This window comes from Schistocerca piceifrons, chromosome 1 (genome assembly GCF_021461385.2).
Source record: "Schistocerca piceifrons isolate TAMUIC-IGC-003096 chromosome 1, iqSchPice1.1, whole genome shotgun sequence".
NCBI lineage: Eukaryota > Metazoa > Arthropoda > Insecta > Orthoptera > Acrididae > Schistocerca > Schistocerca piceifrons.
Window position 1 is genome coordinate 717,795,488 of NC_060138.1, and position 16,585 is coordinate 717,812,072.

Genomic DNA, 16,585 nt, shown 5'->3' on the forward strand with positions numbered 1-16,585 from the left:
TTCTTGAACAGCTAGTACAGTGCGCGCGCGCGCGCACACACACACACACACACACACACACACACACACACACACATTTTGCAGCATCTTAAATTAACCAGTTGTCATACATTTGATATGAATCTGACAAGTTACATATTGCAGAAACCACACAGAATATTTCTTTATAAGTAAAACTTGTACCAATAAATGTTATTTTGAAATTGCAGTTAACTTGTAACTTCATTCTCTTTTTAAGTACAGTTAAATTTTCCAATGTTATCCGTATGAAGATATACCAAGTATTTTCATGGTGTTGCACTGCAGTGATCAGGAGCTTCAGTGCTATACAGCCTGAACCTGGCTACTGATAACCACTCCAAAATTTATGGTAAGTGTTTTGTTTTCACTATATTTCTTCAGATGTTGATTCTTTCTTCAAAACTTTCTTACATCCCATTACAAATTATGAACCTGAATAAAGTATTAATTGCATTTTTCTATTTTTTAGGAGTTTCGTTGCTGAGATGAGCTTTTACGTGAAGCAGCTTGGCCGAAGTAAGTTCATTAAATTCTATTGGCTTATCTGTGTTTGCACCTGGGAGTGAGGCGCTTTGGTTGGCTTATCATTATTAGTCAATGCGTAATTGGGGTTGGTAGCATATGCACTGCAGGTCTGAAAGCATTGACAATGTGATGTGTTTTCCTTGTTCACCACTGTGCTTGTTTACTGTAACCACAGAATGTTTCCGAAAATGGATGAGGGGGAATAATATCATGGTTGAGTGGTAAATGACACCTATTTTGTTATCAACTTTTGTTGATACTGCTAAGGCAGTTGATATTTCTGTGGTGTTACTAATAGGTATTGAGTCTGAAGCACACTTTCATTTTAAGTGGCTTAGAAAGTTTTATGTTGAATTTTTACATTTCTTAATACAAGTAATGTTTGATGGAAAGTTCAGACACATTGCCACAACACATTTTGAGTTCCAACTTTCCAATATGAAACCTGAAAAACTTGCTATTGAGTAATGTCAGTGATAGTGGTGAACCATATTAAGACTGGACTATAGTGAAAAATCCCCTTTTTACACTTTTCAAGGAACTTTTAAAAATGGTGTAAATATAGGAACATATGATTGGTGGAAATTAATTTTTAAGCATGTCCTTTTTAAATTATATAAATTGGGTTGACATTTAATTTGAAACCCGTGGTCTTATATAAGTGTTACACTTCATGACTACATGGTTGGTTCATACTTTTTTACCAAAAATCCTAGACATGTAGTTTTTCAATTTCCTGTGGTAATTGTATTCCAGTTTCTGTTTGTCGAGATTAGAAGTGTGGCCTTATCTTCAAATACCTGCATGCCTTCACCGAAGGTGCATACAAAAAGTTTTTGGTACTTATGTCTCATGTGTTACCTACAGTTCCTAAACGTATTCTAAAGATGCCTCAATAAGGTGGAAGGTGTCAATAAAGGTTCTGCTGTAATTATTGCAACCTAGACTGTTTTTCCAACTGAAAACTTAATGTTTATCATTGGCAACTTACCACCTGTTCAGGCTAAGCCCTACCCAACACCTTGGTCAGTGATGTAACTACGAACCACACTACACACAACAGTTGTTGCCAATGATGCAACTATGATCCACGCTACACACAACATAGTTATTGTTAGATATACAGTGTAAGAAGACAAAGCACTAATGACATGAATTGTTTTGACGTTTAATGACTTCTTATGGTTCAGAACTAGGGAGCCCAGGGTTCAAGAAAGTTAATTACATGATGTTTGTAAACACTAATTGAAAGCCAATATCTTGCCACTGTCAGTTTAAGTCAATTAGATTGTTCTTGTTTTCCTATCTCTCAATTAGAATTGTTTCATTAAGTGTAAATGGCAGCAAATTTATAATTGTCATAATTCTGAAACATGTATGAATTAACATTATGAATATAGATGATTTGAAGGGACTGCTAGAAGGAAAACATCAATTTCAACATTGTAAAAGCGAGTTCATTCTATCCTTCATCTAAACAGCTGGAAGGCATTGACTATTACCTAGCATCCAATTCATTAATTTGTTAACTTATTTTGTAGCATTACGGATATGAGAGAACTGCATAATTGCAGCAAAAGAATCCATTAGCAGTAACAGTACTTCTGCTTGTTGGTGGGGCTGGGTTTTCTGTGGGGCAGGGGAGAGCGCTAGCAAGTGCAAATCATTTGAACTGGACTGTGTCAGTGGTACAACTGCTAAGGCTGTTTTCCTATGAAAAACTTTTATATGTGTTATATTGTAAAATAAGTATAACTGCTCAACCTGTAGGTATGTTGTTTGTATTTCACGGAGCTGTACTAGGGTGGTTCTATTGGAGGTAGTATGCCATTGTCTGCCTCAGTCATTAGAACTGACTGATGCAACATAAGTAGGGGTGTCTACAGTTTCACATGAACATGGAAAATTAGTGCAACTAGACATTTTTCATGTTAAAAAAAAATTACTGTAGGCATAGTGAATAGAAGAGAAAGTGTGCACACCCCTAGTACACCAGTTCTACTGTAAGATGTCAGTTACTCTGCTTGTGACCTGTGTTACGCAGCACACAGACTGACTCATTCTTGAAATTTATATAATGAAATGAAAAGTATGTGGACTTAATTAGCTTACCACATGGACATCAGTTGTCAGCTAGTTTAGATAATTTCTGCACAGTTTTGGAAGTTTTTGAAGATTTTGGCTCCTTTTGAATTTTTTTAATGCCCGTGAAAAAACAGAATTTCATGTAATGAAGAATCGGTTCGGGAACAGTGTCCGATATACGATCTGTGCAGCATCCAATGTTTGATATTTCCAAACTATTCGAATGTTCATAAAAGATGTTGCCCCATAAACTGCCATCAAGGAGCTTACAGTGCCAATATTTTCCACCTGCCTAAGAACATGGAAGGTGGTTACATGAGCAATTTCTTTCATATAGAATAGCCATAATATCCAACAGATGTAAGCAAAGATGTTGGCACGTCAGATGAATTGCCACTTCAAAGGCACGAACATATCGGGCATTTTGTGACTCATCATACTTTATGTACCACATAACCTGTCAGATATAAAATAAATATTACATTGCTGAGATGCTTCCAAGACTCTGCAGCATCCATTGGGTTGAGCCTGTGTGATGTTATGTTGGCCACAGAATTTTTTCAATTAGGTCTTCCAGTTCCAAAACACTCTTCTTTTGGTACAAATCTCCATCTAACACAGCGTTTGGCTTATGTATGATGTCGAGGAAAATCCATTTATGTTCAGAGTTCCCATAGAAGATAATGAAAGTTTAACAGGAACGTAAAAAGTTTAACAGGAACGTAAACACACTGTAACGTGCAAACTGAGGAAGTCTGTTACTGATGGATGGTCATTGCAACTCAGAGATTTTGTGATGCTGAAGTGACATTCAGGTTTCTCCTGATTAAATTTTTCTGAAACCTCTTTCCCCACTCGTATTCAGATATTACTAATGTACTTTCAATGGTTGGTTTTAGAGACTGGAGAGTTCTTTTGGAAGCAAAGCTGTTAGTTTCCTCGGCATGAATGCATCTCCATTTCAGCAGCTTGTAGTGTGCCTTTGAGTTTTTGTGCAAAATATCCTTCAGAAATGAGGAGTTAAGTCCATCCACTAAATTGTTCATACATCTAGAAATGATTCCATTGATTCATTGCCTTTGCATTCTATCCCTTAAATTTTTCTGAAAAGTTTTATGCCTTTGGGTACTGTGTTACTGAATAACTGCAGAACTAATCTCACATTCATTTGTTAAAATGACATCAGATCCAAGCGGGTGGAAGTTAACATATGGCAAAATTTTAACCTGGTTACTTCTGGGGAATTATCTAGTTGATCGGCTTTTCTGTAAAAATTATAGTTGATCTCATCATTATAAAATACAGCATGAGTTTTATCACAAACATTATTTCTTATTCATTTTATTACATGGATTGCAACTGAAAGTGCCCAAATCCTTGAGGTTCGTCAATTGGATTCGATTTAGAGCAAGTAACATGACTTTTATGCCACTAATTCCTAGACATTGCCAGACCTTTATATTTGGTGGTCTGCCATTAGAAATGAATTGCGATAATTCTTGTTCGGGCTTACCCAAGCTGGATAATTGCTTGAGATATCTGCGAGATGGTGTCACCAGGAGTTGCATTGCAAGTTGCACACACAGCGGCAGGTTGGATCCAGTTACGCAGCAGAGGAACAAACATAAGCACAAGAGCATGGTTTGCAAATTTATTCTTTTTGTCTGGAATATATTTTCCTAAATAGATGAACCCATCAACCTCCAGTGAAGTGTTATTGAAATGCAGTTCTTCTTGGAGCTTAATTATCTACATCAAAAATCAGCACACCTAATTGTTTTTTATTTTGTTCATTCCAAAAATAATTATTAATTGCTTTCACAGTGTGGATATTCATTCCACATGAGCATTTGAGGTTTTTATTAAGTTCGAAAAATTTTCGGAAGGAAATAGCAATAATCCACACTTTATACAACAACAGTATCCTTTGGATGACTTAATTTTTAAGAGCACATTCTCCGTAAGAAGCTTGTTAGTGTACCACATTCCTCTATTATTTTTCAATGGGCATTTCTGTATCATAGTGTCTTCTACTTTTATCTGTTTCTTACTGAGTTGAGTGATGTGGGGGATTTGATCAAACTCGTACAGTTTTTGTCTGAGAGCTGCTTTCACAGCAGATTGATTTCATAATTTTCTGTTCTTCATTTATTATGTAATTACACAATTTCCAGTTTCTTACAACTCAATGCTCTCTTCAATGAAATTACTGCTGCATCCATTATAAATTAATTTCGTACATTTTCCTTGACAGAAGAAACACTGGGAGATGATGTAACTTTTTGTTTGCCATTTTCTTTGTCAGGACTTCAGTGACTGCTTTACTGGTGATTTTCTTTCTTGTAATATTTTTAATCAATATTTTGGTAAATTGGGAAATAATAACAAAACCACTATTGCTTTGAGAGACCACACTTCTCTTGGAATTTTAACTTGTTCATCATTGATGACAAACAGGTCTGCTCACCGAAATGTGAATGGCACAGAAAACAATTGAGTCAGATCTCTGTCTTTCCAAGGAATTGCTGTCACCAATTTTTAAAATTCTACTTTGTTTTTATGGAGTTCTAAAAAATGGTTATTGCATTTATTGTTGTTCTTATTATGCCTTAAATATTAGTCATACTTCTCACTGCAGGCTTCAACTCTTCAAGATTTACCCACATTGTCATAATCAAACTCACAAAATAAGCTATGACAATAGCAACACACACCTTCCGATGCAGCAAAATCATGTCAAATTGAGTCTCAAATGACAGTGCTGTTCATAGTTCGTGGGAACACCACTTGTCCTATGCCGTCTGCATTAATATGTCAGGCTTCAGCACACTTTGTCTCCTGCTTGCTATGCCATAAGTGAAAGAAGTGATAAGTGACAGAAAAAATGTGCACCAACCAGAGATCGGACCACGGATATTTCAGTATGTAGGCAGCCACTTGCACAATGAGCCACCAAGCCACAGTTTCGTGTAAAGCATTATTAAATTATTTATGAAACAGAAACCACATTGAGCGACAGGAACAAACAGTTCTTACACGCAAGAGAATGCCAATCAAGAAGTAAACAAGAATGTGCAGTGGTAGTCTGCATTATTCATTAGTTAAAATTACTAATAAAGAATAATAAATAATTATGTTCATAAAGATGAATAAGACCTTTATTTTTGAATAAAGTTTTTAGGTTTAACTATTTATTCAAATAATCTCCTACATAAAATTTTATTAGGATAATGCCCCTACCGGTTGGTGTGCCGTTGTGTATACAACCTGATCATTTTTGGTTTGCTTAGCTCTTAGTTTAAATAGCAGCCACTTCATTTGATGTTTTGAAGGCCATTGGATGTCCTCTATCTTACAGGCAGGACTCTGGGCCATTACCTTTCAGCAACATAACACAGTGTTGCCTGTAATGTCCTGACCTATCTTAACACAATGTGTGTTTCACTGTTACCCTGGCAAGCAAGTTGTCCAGATCGCTCGCCCATTGAAAACATTTGGTCATGGATTGCTGAGAGACTATCACACCACGCCTACTCACTACTGCATGTGAAAAACTCTGGCACGAAGTGGCATGGATTAATTCAACAATTTGTCATGCAAGCTCAGTTTTACTCAGTGCCAGGTGGGCTAGAGCCATTAGTGGTGCCTTAGGTAACAGCTCTGTGTACTAAATTTCATACCTGGTCTACTTTAAATCACCTACAAATTTAATCATGTATTCTTCCTACTATAGTGTATATGCACAGTAAGTAATATTTTGTTACTTGCTATCCTTCCTGGTGTTGTAATTTTAATATCCAGCAGTGTACTTTCAGTAATTACTCAAAAATATTGCAGTCCATGTCGTAAAAATTAAGAAACACAGCTATCTGGGTTTATGACCCCCACATACGTACTCTTCTCACAGGCTATTTGAAAAGGTTTAAATTTAAATAATTTAGCTGTTTCCAGAATGAGATTTTCACTCTGCAGCGGAGTGTACGCTGATATGAAACTTCCTGGCAGATTAAAACTGTGTGCCCGACCGAGACTCGAACTCGGGACCTTTGCCTTTCACAGGCAAGTGCTCTACCATCTGAGCTACCGAAGCACGACTCACTCTCGGTCCTCACAGCTTTACTTCTGCCAGTATCTTGTCTCCTACCTTCCAAACTTTACAGAAGCTCTCCTGCGAACCTGTAAAGTTTGGAAGGTAGGAGACGAGATACTGACAGAAGTAAAGCTGTGAGTACCGGGCGTGAGTCGTGCTTCGGTAGCTCAGATGGTAGAGCACTTGCCCGCGAAAGGCAAAGGTCCCGAGTTCGAGTCTCGGTCGGGCACACAGTTTTAATCTGCCAGGAAGTTTCATATCAGTGTACACTCCGCTGCAGAGTGAAAATCTCATTCTGGAAACATCCCCCAGGCTGTGGCTAAGCCATGTCTCCGCAGTATCCTTTCTTTCAGGAGTGCTAGTTCTACAAGGTTCGCAGGAGAGCTTCTGTAAAGTTTGGAAGGTAGGAGACGAGATACTGCAGAAGTAAAGCTGTGAGGACCGGGTGTGAGTCGTGCTTCAGTAGCTCATAGAGGAAGATCAGTAGATGAATTCAGTAAGCAGATTCAGAAGATAGTGGGTTGCAGTAGTTTTTTGGAGTTGAACTGCTCCCACAACTATCAGACTCAATGATATTCGTTATCATACTACACTAATTATTTTGATAGATCACCTGTGAACAACAAGGTCTTTTGGGAGTGTAGAAAACATTATCTCATGGCACTTTTTTTTTATTTAGTATATCTATCTTTTGACTGGACACTCCCCACTCTGTGTAGTTTGGTAACTTGGTTCTTTTTTGATGTCATACAGCTTTCAAAATCTTCCTCTTTGTCTTATTTTGACTATTCATTGGAGGTGATTTCTTTGCGGTACTTGCCATAGTTATTTTCCTCATTCTTATCATTTTTTATCTCTCGCATTCTCAGAAATACTCTTCATTCATCACTCTGTCAGTCCATTTCATTTTAAACATTTTCCTCCTCAACCACATTTCAGAATTACCCAAGTATTTCTCCTCTTTCTGTCAGTGTATGGTTCACTGTTGTATAATACTGCACTCTAGACAAAATATTCACAGAATATTTTTCTTATTTCTGTTGGAATTCCTTTTGCTGTAAACAGATCTCTCACCCCCTCAAAAGCTCCTTTATCCATATACAGAGGGTGTACAAAATACGGAAACACCAAAACCGCAACACAACACATGACCATGCCTGTTACAGTGTAGGAAACCCGCTAGCATTCAAAACAGCTTCCAGTCATCTTGGAATGGATAAATACAGGCACTGTATGGTTCTCAAGAAAATCTTACACCATTCTTCCTGAAAAACAGTGGTAAGTTCAGGTAACAATGATGGAGGTGGATAGTGATCGCACATCTTTTTCTCCAAAGTAAACCACAAAGGCTCAATAACATTGAGATCTGGTGACTGAAGGCTGCGGTAGAAGCAACAATGTACACTCGTGCTCACAAAGTCAGTATGGTACGATGTGAGCTGTATGAACAGAGGCCATATTGCCTTGGAAGACTAGAGTCACAATTAAAGAACAAACATTGTACCATGGTATAGAACTGATCAGCCAGAATGGTCACATAATTGATGGCAGTAATGCAACCTTGCAGTGCAACAATGAGGCCCATAGAATACTGTGATATGGCTACACAAATCATCACCGAACGCCCACAATGCTTCACTCTTGGGACATAAACTCAGCCAGAAGTTGGAAACAGTGTGAAACAAAACTCATCCAACCAAATATGACTTCCTTCCATTGTTCCACAGTCCAGGTTTTATGGCTTAGGTACCACATTTTCCCATTATAGGCATTTTCATCACTGGTGAGTTGTTTTGGGATTACAGCTCGTCCTGCATTTCCCTGCTTATGGAGGTTCCTGCATGTTGTTTTGGTGCTGACAAGGTTCCATAGTGCAGTATTCAATACTGCAGTGACTCTTGCAGCTGCCATCCCCTTATTTTTCATTACAATCCTCTTCAATGTCCAACCCTCATGCTCACTCATAAGAGACTTCCGTCTGTGTTGTGGCTTAGTAGATGTTTCTCTGCTTTCCCTGCATGTAGTTTAATTCTTTGATTTAGTGCCTCTTGAAACACCAAACACTTGGGCTACCTTGGTTACAGAAGCACCCCCAATATTGGCTCTGACAATTAGCCCATATTCAAATTCAATTAGCACTAACATAATGCACTCACAAAGACACAGAACACTATTCCAATAATGAATGACACTTGCAACGTCTTTAGGGCATTGCACAGGTGTCGTTTGTGTTGTGAACAGTGAATCCGGAAGGCTTGGCTTGCATCTGTATATAAAGTTCAGTTACAGGAGTAAAAGGGAACATACTACAGCCTGTTTGAAATCACTGTTTTATTGAGAATTGCAGTTACATGAAGATATGCACGAGTCCACACATGACAACATTCTTGGCTGATCTGGGTTTTTTCTCCAGTTGTCCTGAAAATCCAGTTAGCAGACGAATTAAGCATGGCTGACAGTCAGACATTTGTTGGAAGACTGGAGTGAAAGAGATGTATTCGTGGAACAAATTTCCACTATTCAGTTCTTGAGTGTGCTTAAAGCTATATATTATTCATTAACCCAGACCCAGAGAAACACAGCCAGCCTTCTCAGTCTGAGAAAGGCTAAGGACAGAGTATTGAGATGTGTAGAAATTCAGTGAAAATAATTATGTGACAGCTAATGGATAGTTTGGAATCCATGTTGTGGTTCAATTTACTGTCCCTCTAAATGCAGTGATATTGCTGTTGATGTGTAGGGCCATGTGAGTTGCTGAAAGTATGGGACTGAAGGCTGAAGATGATGTGAAGCTAACAGCCCAGCAATGACAAGCCTTCTTTCAGGCCCCCTCTGGTGAGATTAAATGTCTTCTCTCAATAGGTACTGTACCTTGAAGTCTGTGTCCCAACAAAAGGATCCACCAATGTACGAAGTTTGTATAACACTTTGGTATGCTAAACTTTGGTTGAATACAATTGGGGATCAAAAGTATCTGGGCACGTGGCTGAAAATAACTTAAAAGTTCATGGTGCCCTCCATTGGTAATGCTGGAATTCAATATAGTGTTGGCCCACCCTTATCCTTGATGACAGCTTCCACCCTCGCAGGCATACATTCAATCAGGTGCTGGAAGGTTTCTTGGGGAATGGCAGCCCATTCTTCACAGAATGCTGCACTGAGGAGAGGTTTCGATGTCGGTCGGTGAGGCCTGGCTCGAAGTCGGTGTTCCGAAACATCCCAAAGGTGTTCTATAGGATTCAGGTCAGGGCTCTGTGCAGGCCAGTCCATTACAGGGATGTTATTGTCGTGTAACCCCTCCGCCGTAGGCCGTGCATTATGAACAGGTGCTCGATCATGTTGAAAGATGCAGTCGCCATCCCCGAATTGCTCTTCAACTGTAGGAGGTAAAAAGGTGCTTAAAACATCAATGTAGGCCTGTTCTGTGATAGTGCCATGCAAAACAATAAGGGGTGCAAGCCCCCTCCATGAAAAACATGACCACACCATAACACCACTGCCTACAAATTTTTCTGTTGGTCCTACATACACTGGCAGATGATGTTCACTGAGCATTCATCATACCCACACCCTGCCATCAGATCGCCACCTTGAATACCGTGATTCGTCACTCCACACAATATTTTTCCACAGTTCAATTGTCCAATGTTCACACTCCTTACACAGAGTGAGGTGTCGTTTGGCATTTACTGGCATGACGTGTGGCTTAAGAGCAGCCAGTCGACCATGAAATCCATGTTTTCTCACCTCCTGCCTAAATTGCAGTGGATCCCGATGCAGTTTCGAATTCCTGTGTGATGGTCTGGATAGATGTTAGCCTATTACACATTATAACCGTCTTCAACTGTCGGCGGTCTGTCAGCCAACAGATGAGGTCGTCCTGTAGGCTTTTGTGCTGTACATGTCCATTCACTTTTCCACTTCAGTATCACATCAGAAGCAGTGGACCTGGGGATGTTTAGGGAGTGTGGAAATCTCGTGTACAGACGTATGACACAAGTGACACCCTATCACGTGACCCCGTTCGAAGTTCGTGAGTTCCGTGGAGCGCCTCATTCTCGTCTTTCACGATGTCTAATGACTACTGAGGTCGCTGATGTGGAATACCTGGCATTAGGTGACAGCACAATGCACCTTATATGAAAAACGTATGATTTTGGGGGTGCCCGGATATGGTGTAGAAGAATCCTAGGCTGTCACACTTACATGGTGTATAAGAATCCTAGGCTGTCACACTTACAGGAGCTGCATGAACAGAAATACAATTTTTCTTTATACATCATGATGTGGCCTCACACCAAGAAGGATGTCAGGAAATGCCAATTGGTGGCCAGTCCATAGTTACTTAGGGACTAGTTATTTCAGATGGCAGCACAGTTATGACAAGTATGTTATAAATAGTAAGTAATACAAATATAACGGCATGTAGGGTTTTCTCTCTTAATATCATTTTTAATAAAGGAAGAAGAAATACATTTATAATAACAACGGAGAATTCATGTAGAACATATTACACGTGTGAAGATAGATAGATCCTTCTCACCAAATAGAAAAAGTTCTGTGTGGTGGATGGACAGCAATGTTTGTTTTGTTATTGGGCAAAAAGTTGTCTTGAATCAAATTAATTTATTGTCATTTATACAAACCGGGTGTCTCTGCAGCAGTTCTTCAGTTGCGTGACTGCTGATCTATCCTCACACACATTACAGTCATTAATAATTGTGTATACTCCTTATAATTCTATTAAATGTTTTAGTCAACATCTTTATTATGAATTAAGTCAAAATAACATCAAGTTGTTGTGCAAGAATGTAAAAAGGGTTTTAATAAACTGATGTGTATTTTAGCTGTTACAGGAAGAGAGACAGGATCAAACAAACAGTCGGCTTCCAAAAGCTGTGCCTTGTCTATTGTGCGGCAGCTATTCCATTTGGGTGTGATCGAAGCATTCAGTGGGACACTTAAAAGAAATAAAGAAACAGAACAATTACCACCATATGAAGTTAATATCAGTCCTGAGCTGGAATCTCAGATCTTTGATGTTCTTGATGGATTAAATATAAAACCAGTTAATTTAGTAAGTACACATTATTTATTCGGTGACCAATTAATTACTACACAGAAAACTGTGAACTAGTATGAGCAGCATGTTAAAGCATTATCTTAGTCAAGATAGATACAAGTTGTCAGTAGTAAAAGCTTATACACTTATTAGCTCCACAGATGAAGAAATTGAAAGAAAGTATGACAAGATAGAAATAAAGTAGTCTGCCATGGTGGTGTACAGCATGTACTATGAGCAGGGATAAGTGAAACAGAGGAGAAACTTGTAAAAGAAATTAAAGCTGGGGGAGAAGAAATGAGTCATTATACAGCAAATAACTGCTTTTATATGTATTTTTATTTATGCTGTATGCATTTGGTTGAATTGGTGAAATGCATATTTAAATCTTCAGTTAGAAAATCATTAACAACATCTGACTACAGTTCAATGTTCAGCTGCTTTCATATTCTCCTGCCCCAGTCTTCAGTGTTTATAATCGTGGCACAAACCCTTTTTCTTTGTATGTTGTGCAAAACCAGCACAGTATCTGTTACTAAAAAGGTGTAAGGTTCCAGAATGAAATTTTCACTCTGCAGTGTAATTAAAGCCATGAGGACGGGGCATGAGTCGTGCTTGGGTAGCTCAGTTGGTAGAGCATTTGCCCGTGAAAGGCAAAGGTCTCGAGTTCAAGTCTCGGTCCGACACACAGTTTTAGTCTGCCAGGAAGTTTCAGGTGTAAGGTTTTCCAATTGCATTCCATCCTGTCAGACAGTAAAGGATTTGGAAAATTAGTTGAATAGAATATAATGTGTCTCGAAAAGAGATTATAAAATGAAGATCTTCTTTCTTATTCTTTTACCTGAATTTAAACCCATGTCTTCACATGATTCGCTTGTTATTCTTGGTTTTTCCTTTTTAGTGGCCTGTTGTCCCTTCTATCAGAACAAAGTGAGATAGTGCATGCATTGCTTAAGAACCTGCACTTACATTCAGGAGACTAAGGGTTCAGATCCATTTCTGCACATACAGTTGTAGGTTTTTTGCAGTTTCCATTAATTGTTCTAAGAACATTTTTTTTATTTTACAACTCCAATAGATTCTATTCCTTTCTTGTCTAATAAACGATTAGGATGAATACATAACTTATTGCATAAGCAACTAACCTGTGCTCAGACAACCAAAATTACTATAAATTATCTCAGAAAAAGACATTTGTGTATCCTGCATAGAATGTGGGTGCAACTTTTTTATTTGTGAACCAAATTTAATCAATTTGGTGTCATTGAAAAGATAAAATGGTCAACTATGATATAGTGTGATTAAATTTTTTCCAAGGAATTTTTCACCAAAATCAAGTTTCACCCTCTTAATTTGTGTGTCACTTAATCCATATTATCATATTATTCAACATTAAAAAATGAGACATTTAGTAGAATTTTTGTTAAAGGAAAACGCCACAAATACTTAATGTTAGCACCAACATTAGCATCAACTGCATAGAATATAGAAGAATCCTATATTTTTTTATCCTACTCAATATATGATAAAGAAGTTGCGGGAACTACTAAAAAATAAGATGATGGTATTTTGTCAAAAAGAAACTATAAAATGCGAAGCAGAATAGGTAAGGCTGCAGAAACAAATATCCAGACTGTTCTTAGTGTGATGATAATATAAGTTGAATTTCTGTTAATAAAACAGACATCTATCTGTCCCTTCAGAAAATTGCAAAAGAGTGTATGAGACAAAAAGTTTAAAGTTTCCTTCTGATAAAATTGGTTTATCAAAGTTTTGTGAGCCTCACCCAGAAAAATGTCACAGTAAGCAGTCACAGACTGCATAGCATATGTGTATGCATTTTTTGCTAAAATGTAAAACTGATTATGCACGCTGTATATGGAAAAGGATCATATACTGACTCTTTACAGAAATTTGTTTGCAATCTGGAAAATGAGGATCATATGCTGCACCTCTGTTCTGACAAGGGAACCTCCCCATCGCACACCCCTCAGATTTAGTTATGAGTTGGCACAGTGGATAGGCCTTCAAAAACTGAACACAGATCAATCAAGAAAACGGGAAGAAGTTGTGTGGAACTATGAAAAAAATAAGCAAAATATACAAACTGAGTAGTCCATGTAAAACATAGGCAACATCTAGGAGAGGGTGAGCTCAGGAGCGCCGTGGTCCCGTGGTTAGCGTGAGCAGCTGCGGAACGGGAGGTCGTTGGTTCGAGTCTTCCCTCCAGTGAAAAATTTTATTTTTTATTTTCAGACAATTATCAAAGTTCAGGCACTCACGTAACTTCGCTCTCCAAAATTTCAGGACATGTTCAGATTTGCCTGGACATATGCAGGGTTTGACGGTCTACACACGGAAAAATTTGAAAACGTTAAAAACATATGTTTTGACAGAGCACAGGGAAAACTGTGCGACTGTGAAACTGTTGCATTCATTTGTTGCAGTTTATGTGACAAACTCTTATGTTTTCATCACTTTTTGGGAGTGATTATCATGTCCACAAGAAAACCTAAATCGGGCAAGGTAGAAGAATCTTTTTACCCATTCGCCAAGTGTACAAGTTAGGTGGGTCGACAACATATTCCTGTCATGTGACACACATGCCGTCACCAGTGTCGTTTAGAATATATCAGACGTGTTTTCCTGTGGAGGAATCGGTTGACCTATGACCTTGCGATCAAATGTTTTTGGTTCCCATTGGAGAGGCACGTCCTTTCGTCTACTAACCGCACGGTTTTGCGGTGCGGTCGCAAAAGACACACTAAACTTATTACAGTGAACAGAGACGTCAATGAACGAACGGACAGATCATAACTTTGTGAAAATAAAGTAGGTAAACTTTTCACTCGAGGGAAGACTTGAGCCGAGGACCTCTCGTTCCGCAGCTGCTCACATTAACCACGGGACCACGGCACTCCTGAACTTCCACTCTCCTTGATGTTGGCTATGTTTTGCACGGACTACTCAGTTTGTATATTTTGCTTATTTTTTTCATAGTTCCACACAACTTCTTCCTGTTTTCTCGATTGATATGTGTTCAGTTTTTCAAGGCCTATCCACTGTGCCAACTCATAACTAAATCTGAGGGGGGTGCGATGGTGAGGTTCCCTTGTGAGTGCCGCAAAGAATGTGAAATGCTTCAGTTTTTACTGGAGCTGAAATCCTTCCAAGATTTTGAAAATGTTACTGTCAAGCATTGGACCTTCATTACGCATAAAGAATAAATGTTCATTGCCGCTATCTGCAATAACCAATTCTGCTGTTGGAAATTTCTTGAGATGCAAAGATCAAATCCCTGAGACCAAGTGGACTTTTATTAGTTTGTGGTTATAATGACCTTGCCTGATCGTAGCACAAGCACTAATCATTTATATACTTTCGGATCAGATTCTGTATTCTCCATTGATAACTTCTTTAAAACAATGAACACTTCTTAGGATGTTACGGGTATATTTTATGTGAACTGAAAGTAATTTCTTGTACACTAGCTAAGAGTCACAAAATGAAATGAATATTCTTTTATGTTCTTTGTTTGAAATTACTAAACAGAACAAACCACTTTCTCATATTTCTATGTTGAAAATGGCAGTAGGCATTATGTGAAACAGAAATTAAGATGGTGAAACTCGGCAAAAAAATTCCTGAAATTTGCAAAAAAAAAAAAAAAGGGGGGGGGGGGGAGCGCAGAAAGAAATTTTAGAAACCAACCCACCTTTGCTACCAACGCCAGTTCATGAAGACAAATTCAGGAAAAAATACTTTTAACTTTCATTACTTCTTACACCAATTTTTCAAAAACGTCTGTGGCGTGAGGGCAACAAGATTTCCTTATATGCAATGATTTTATATGAAATGAGCTGGAATGGAGCATGGCTCCCATTGTGGTGCCACATTACAATTCATTCTCCTGTTTCTTAATAAGTCCCCATGTGCACATCTCTGTTCCTCACTGAAGAAACCTCGGTTATTTAATATTTCTTGCATTTCCTCGGTTATTTAATATTTCTTGCATTTAAATGTTTTACAACCACAAATCAAAACTGCTTACACTAATAATGTAAACTTTCTTTTTCAACCACATCATAAACTTAGCTTTGAAAATAGTGTTCAGTTATCCAAAAGTACTGCATGCTATATTTACTCTTCCAGTTAACTCTGTAACTGCCCCTGTAGGGGCTGAGTTGAAATGACATAAAAGTAGATGCTCATCAATTTATCTATGAATACCTTGTTAACTTGTACATATTTTATTTTTGTGTGTTAGCTATAAATTACTTTAATGTTACTGTAATTGATTTTCAGATATGCTTTCAAAACTAATTTATTGAGTTATGGATATATTGTTGAAAGTTTTTCTGCAGTAGATGTAAACAGTAAAATGTTACCAGCAAAACAAAGGTAGTTCAGGCATATTCCATTAAGATGAATTCCTTCTTTTTTTCCAGCTAAAAGGTCTGCAAAATTCATTTACAACTGCTGCAAATAGTTTTCATGGTGGAACCTCTTAGTCTGACTGCTCTTTCAGTTCTAAATTTCTCATAATTTTTTCATTTATCAGTGCAAAACAATACAATATAATCTTAAAACTATGATCTAATATTAATGATTAAGAGAATTCACACTTTGTGAGTCAGATGTTCAGCAGTCAGAATGACATGGTCATTCACTGAAAACGATTCTTCCACATCATAGGCTTCCCTTTGATTACTCCAAACCAACTAGTGTTCACAGCCCTGCCTTGCCCCACATTCACAAAGTTCATTACTGATACCCCATTACTTCAAAGTTAATTTTACACT

At 38.0% G+C, this 16,585-nt stretch overlaps 1 protein-coding gene across 2 annotated transcripts in view; it reads left to right on the forward strand.

Moving 5' to 3' along the window:
- LOC124711018 (dosage compensation regulator) overlaps window positions 1-16,585 on the forward strand; it is a 189,406-nt gene that overhangs the window by 82,611 nt on the left and 90,210 nt on the right. For both annotated transcript variants that reach the window (XM_047240970.1, XM_047240969.1), the window contains 2 exons: window positions 491-537; window positions 11,569-11,798. In XM_047240970.1, coding sequence (XP_047096926.1) covers window positions 491-537; window positions 11,569-11,798 — 277 coding nt within the window. The remainder of the gene's footprint in view (window positions 1-490; window positions 538-11,568; window positions 11,799-16,585) is intronic.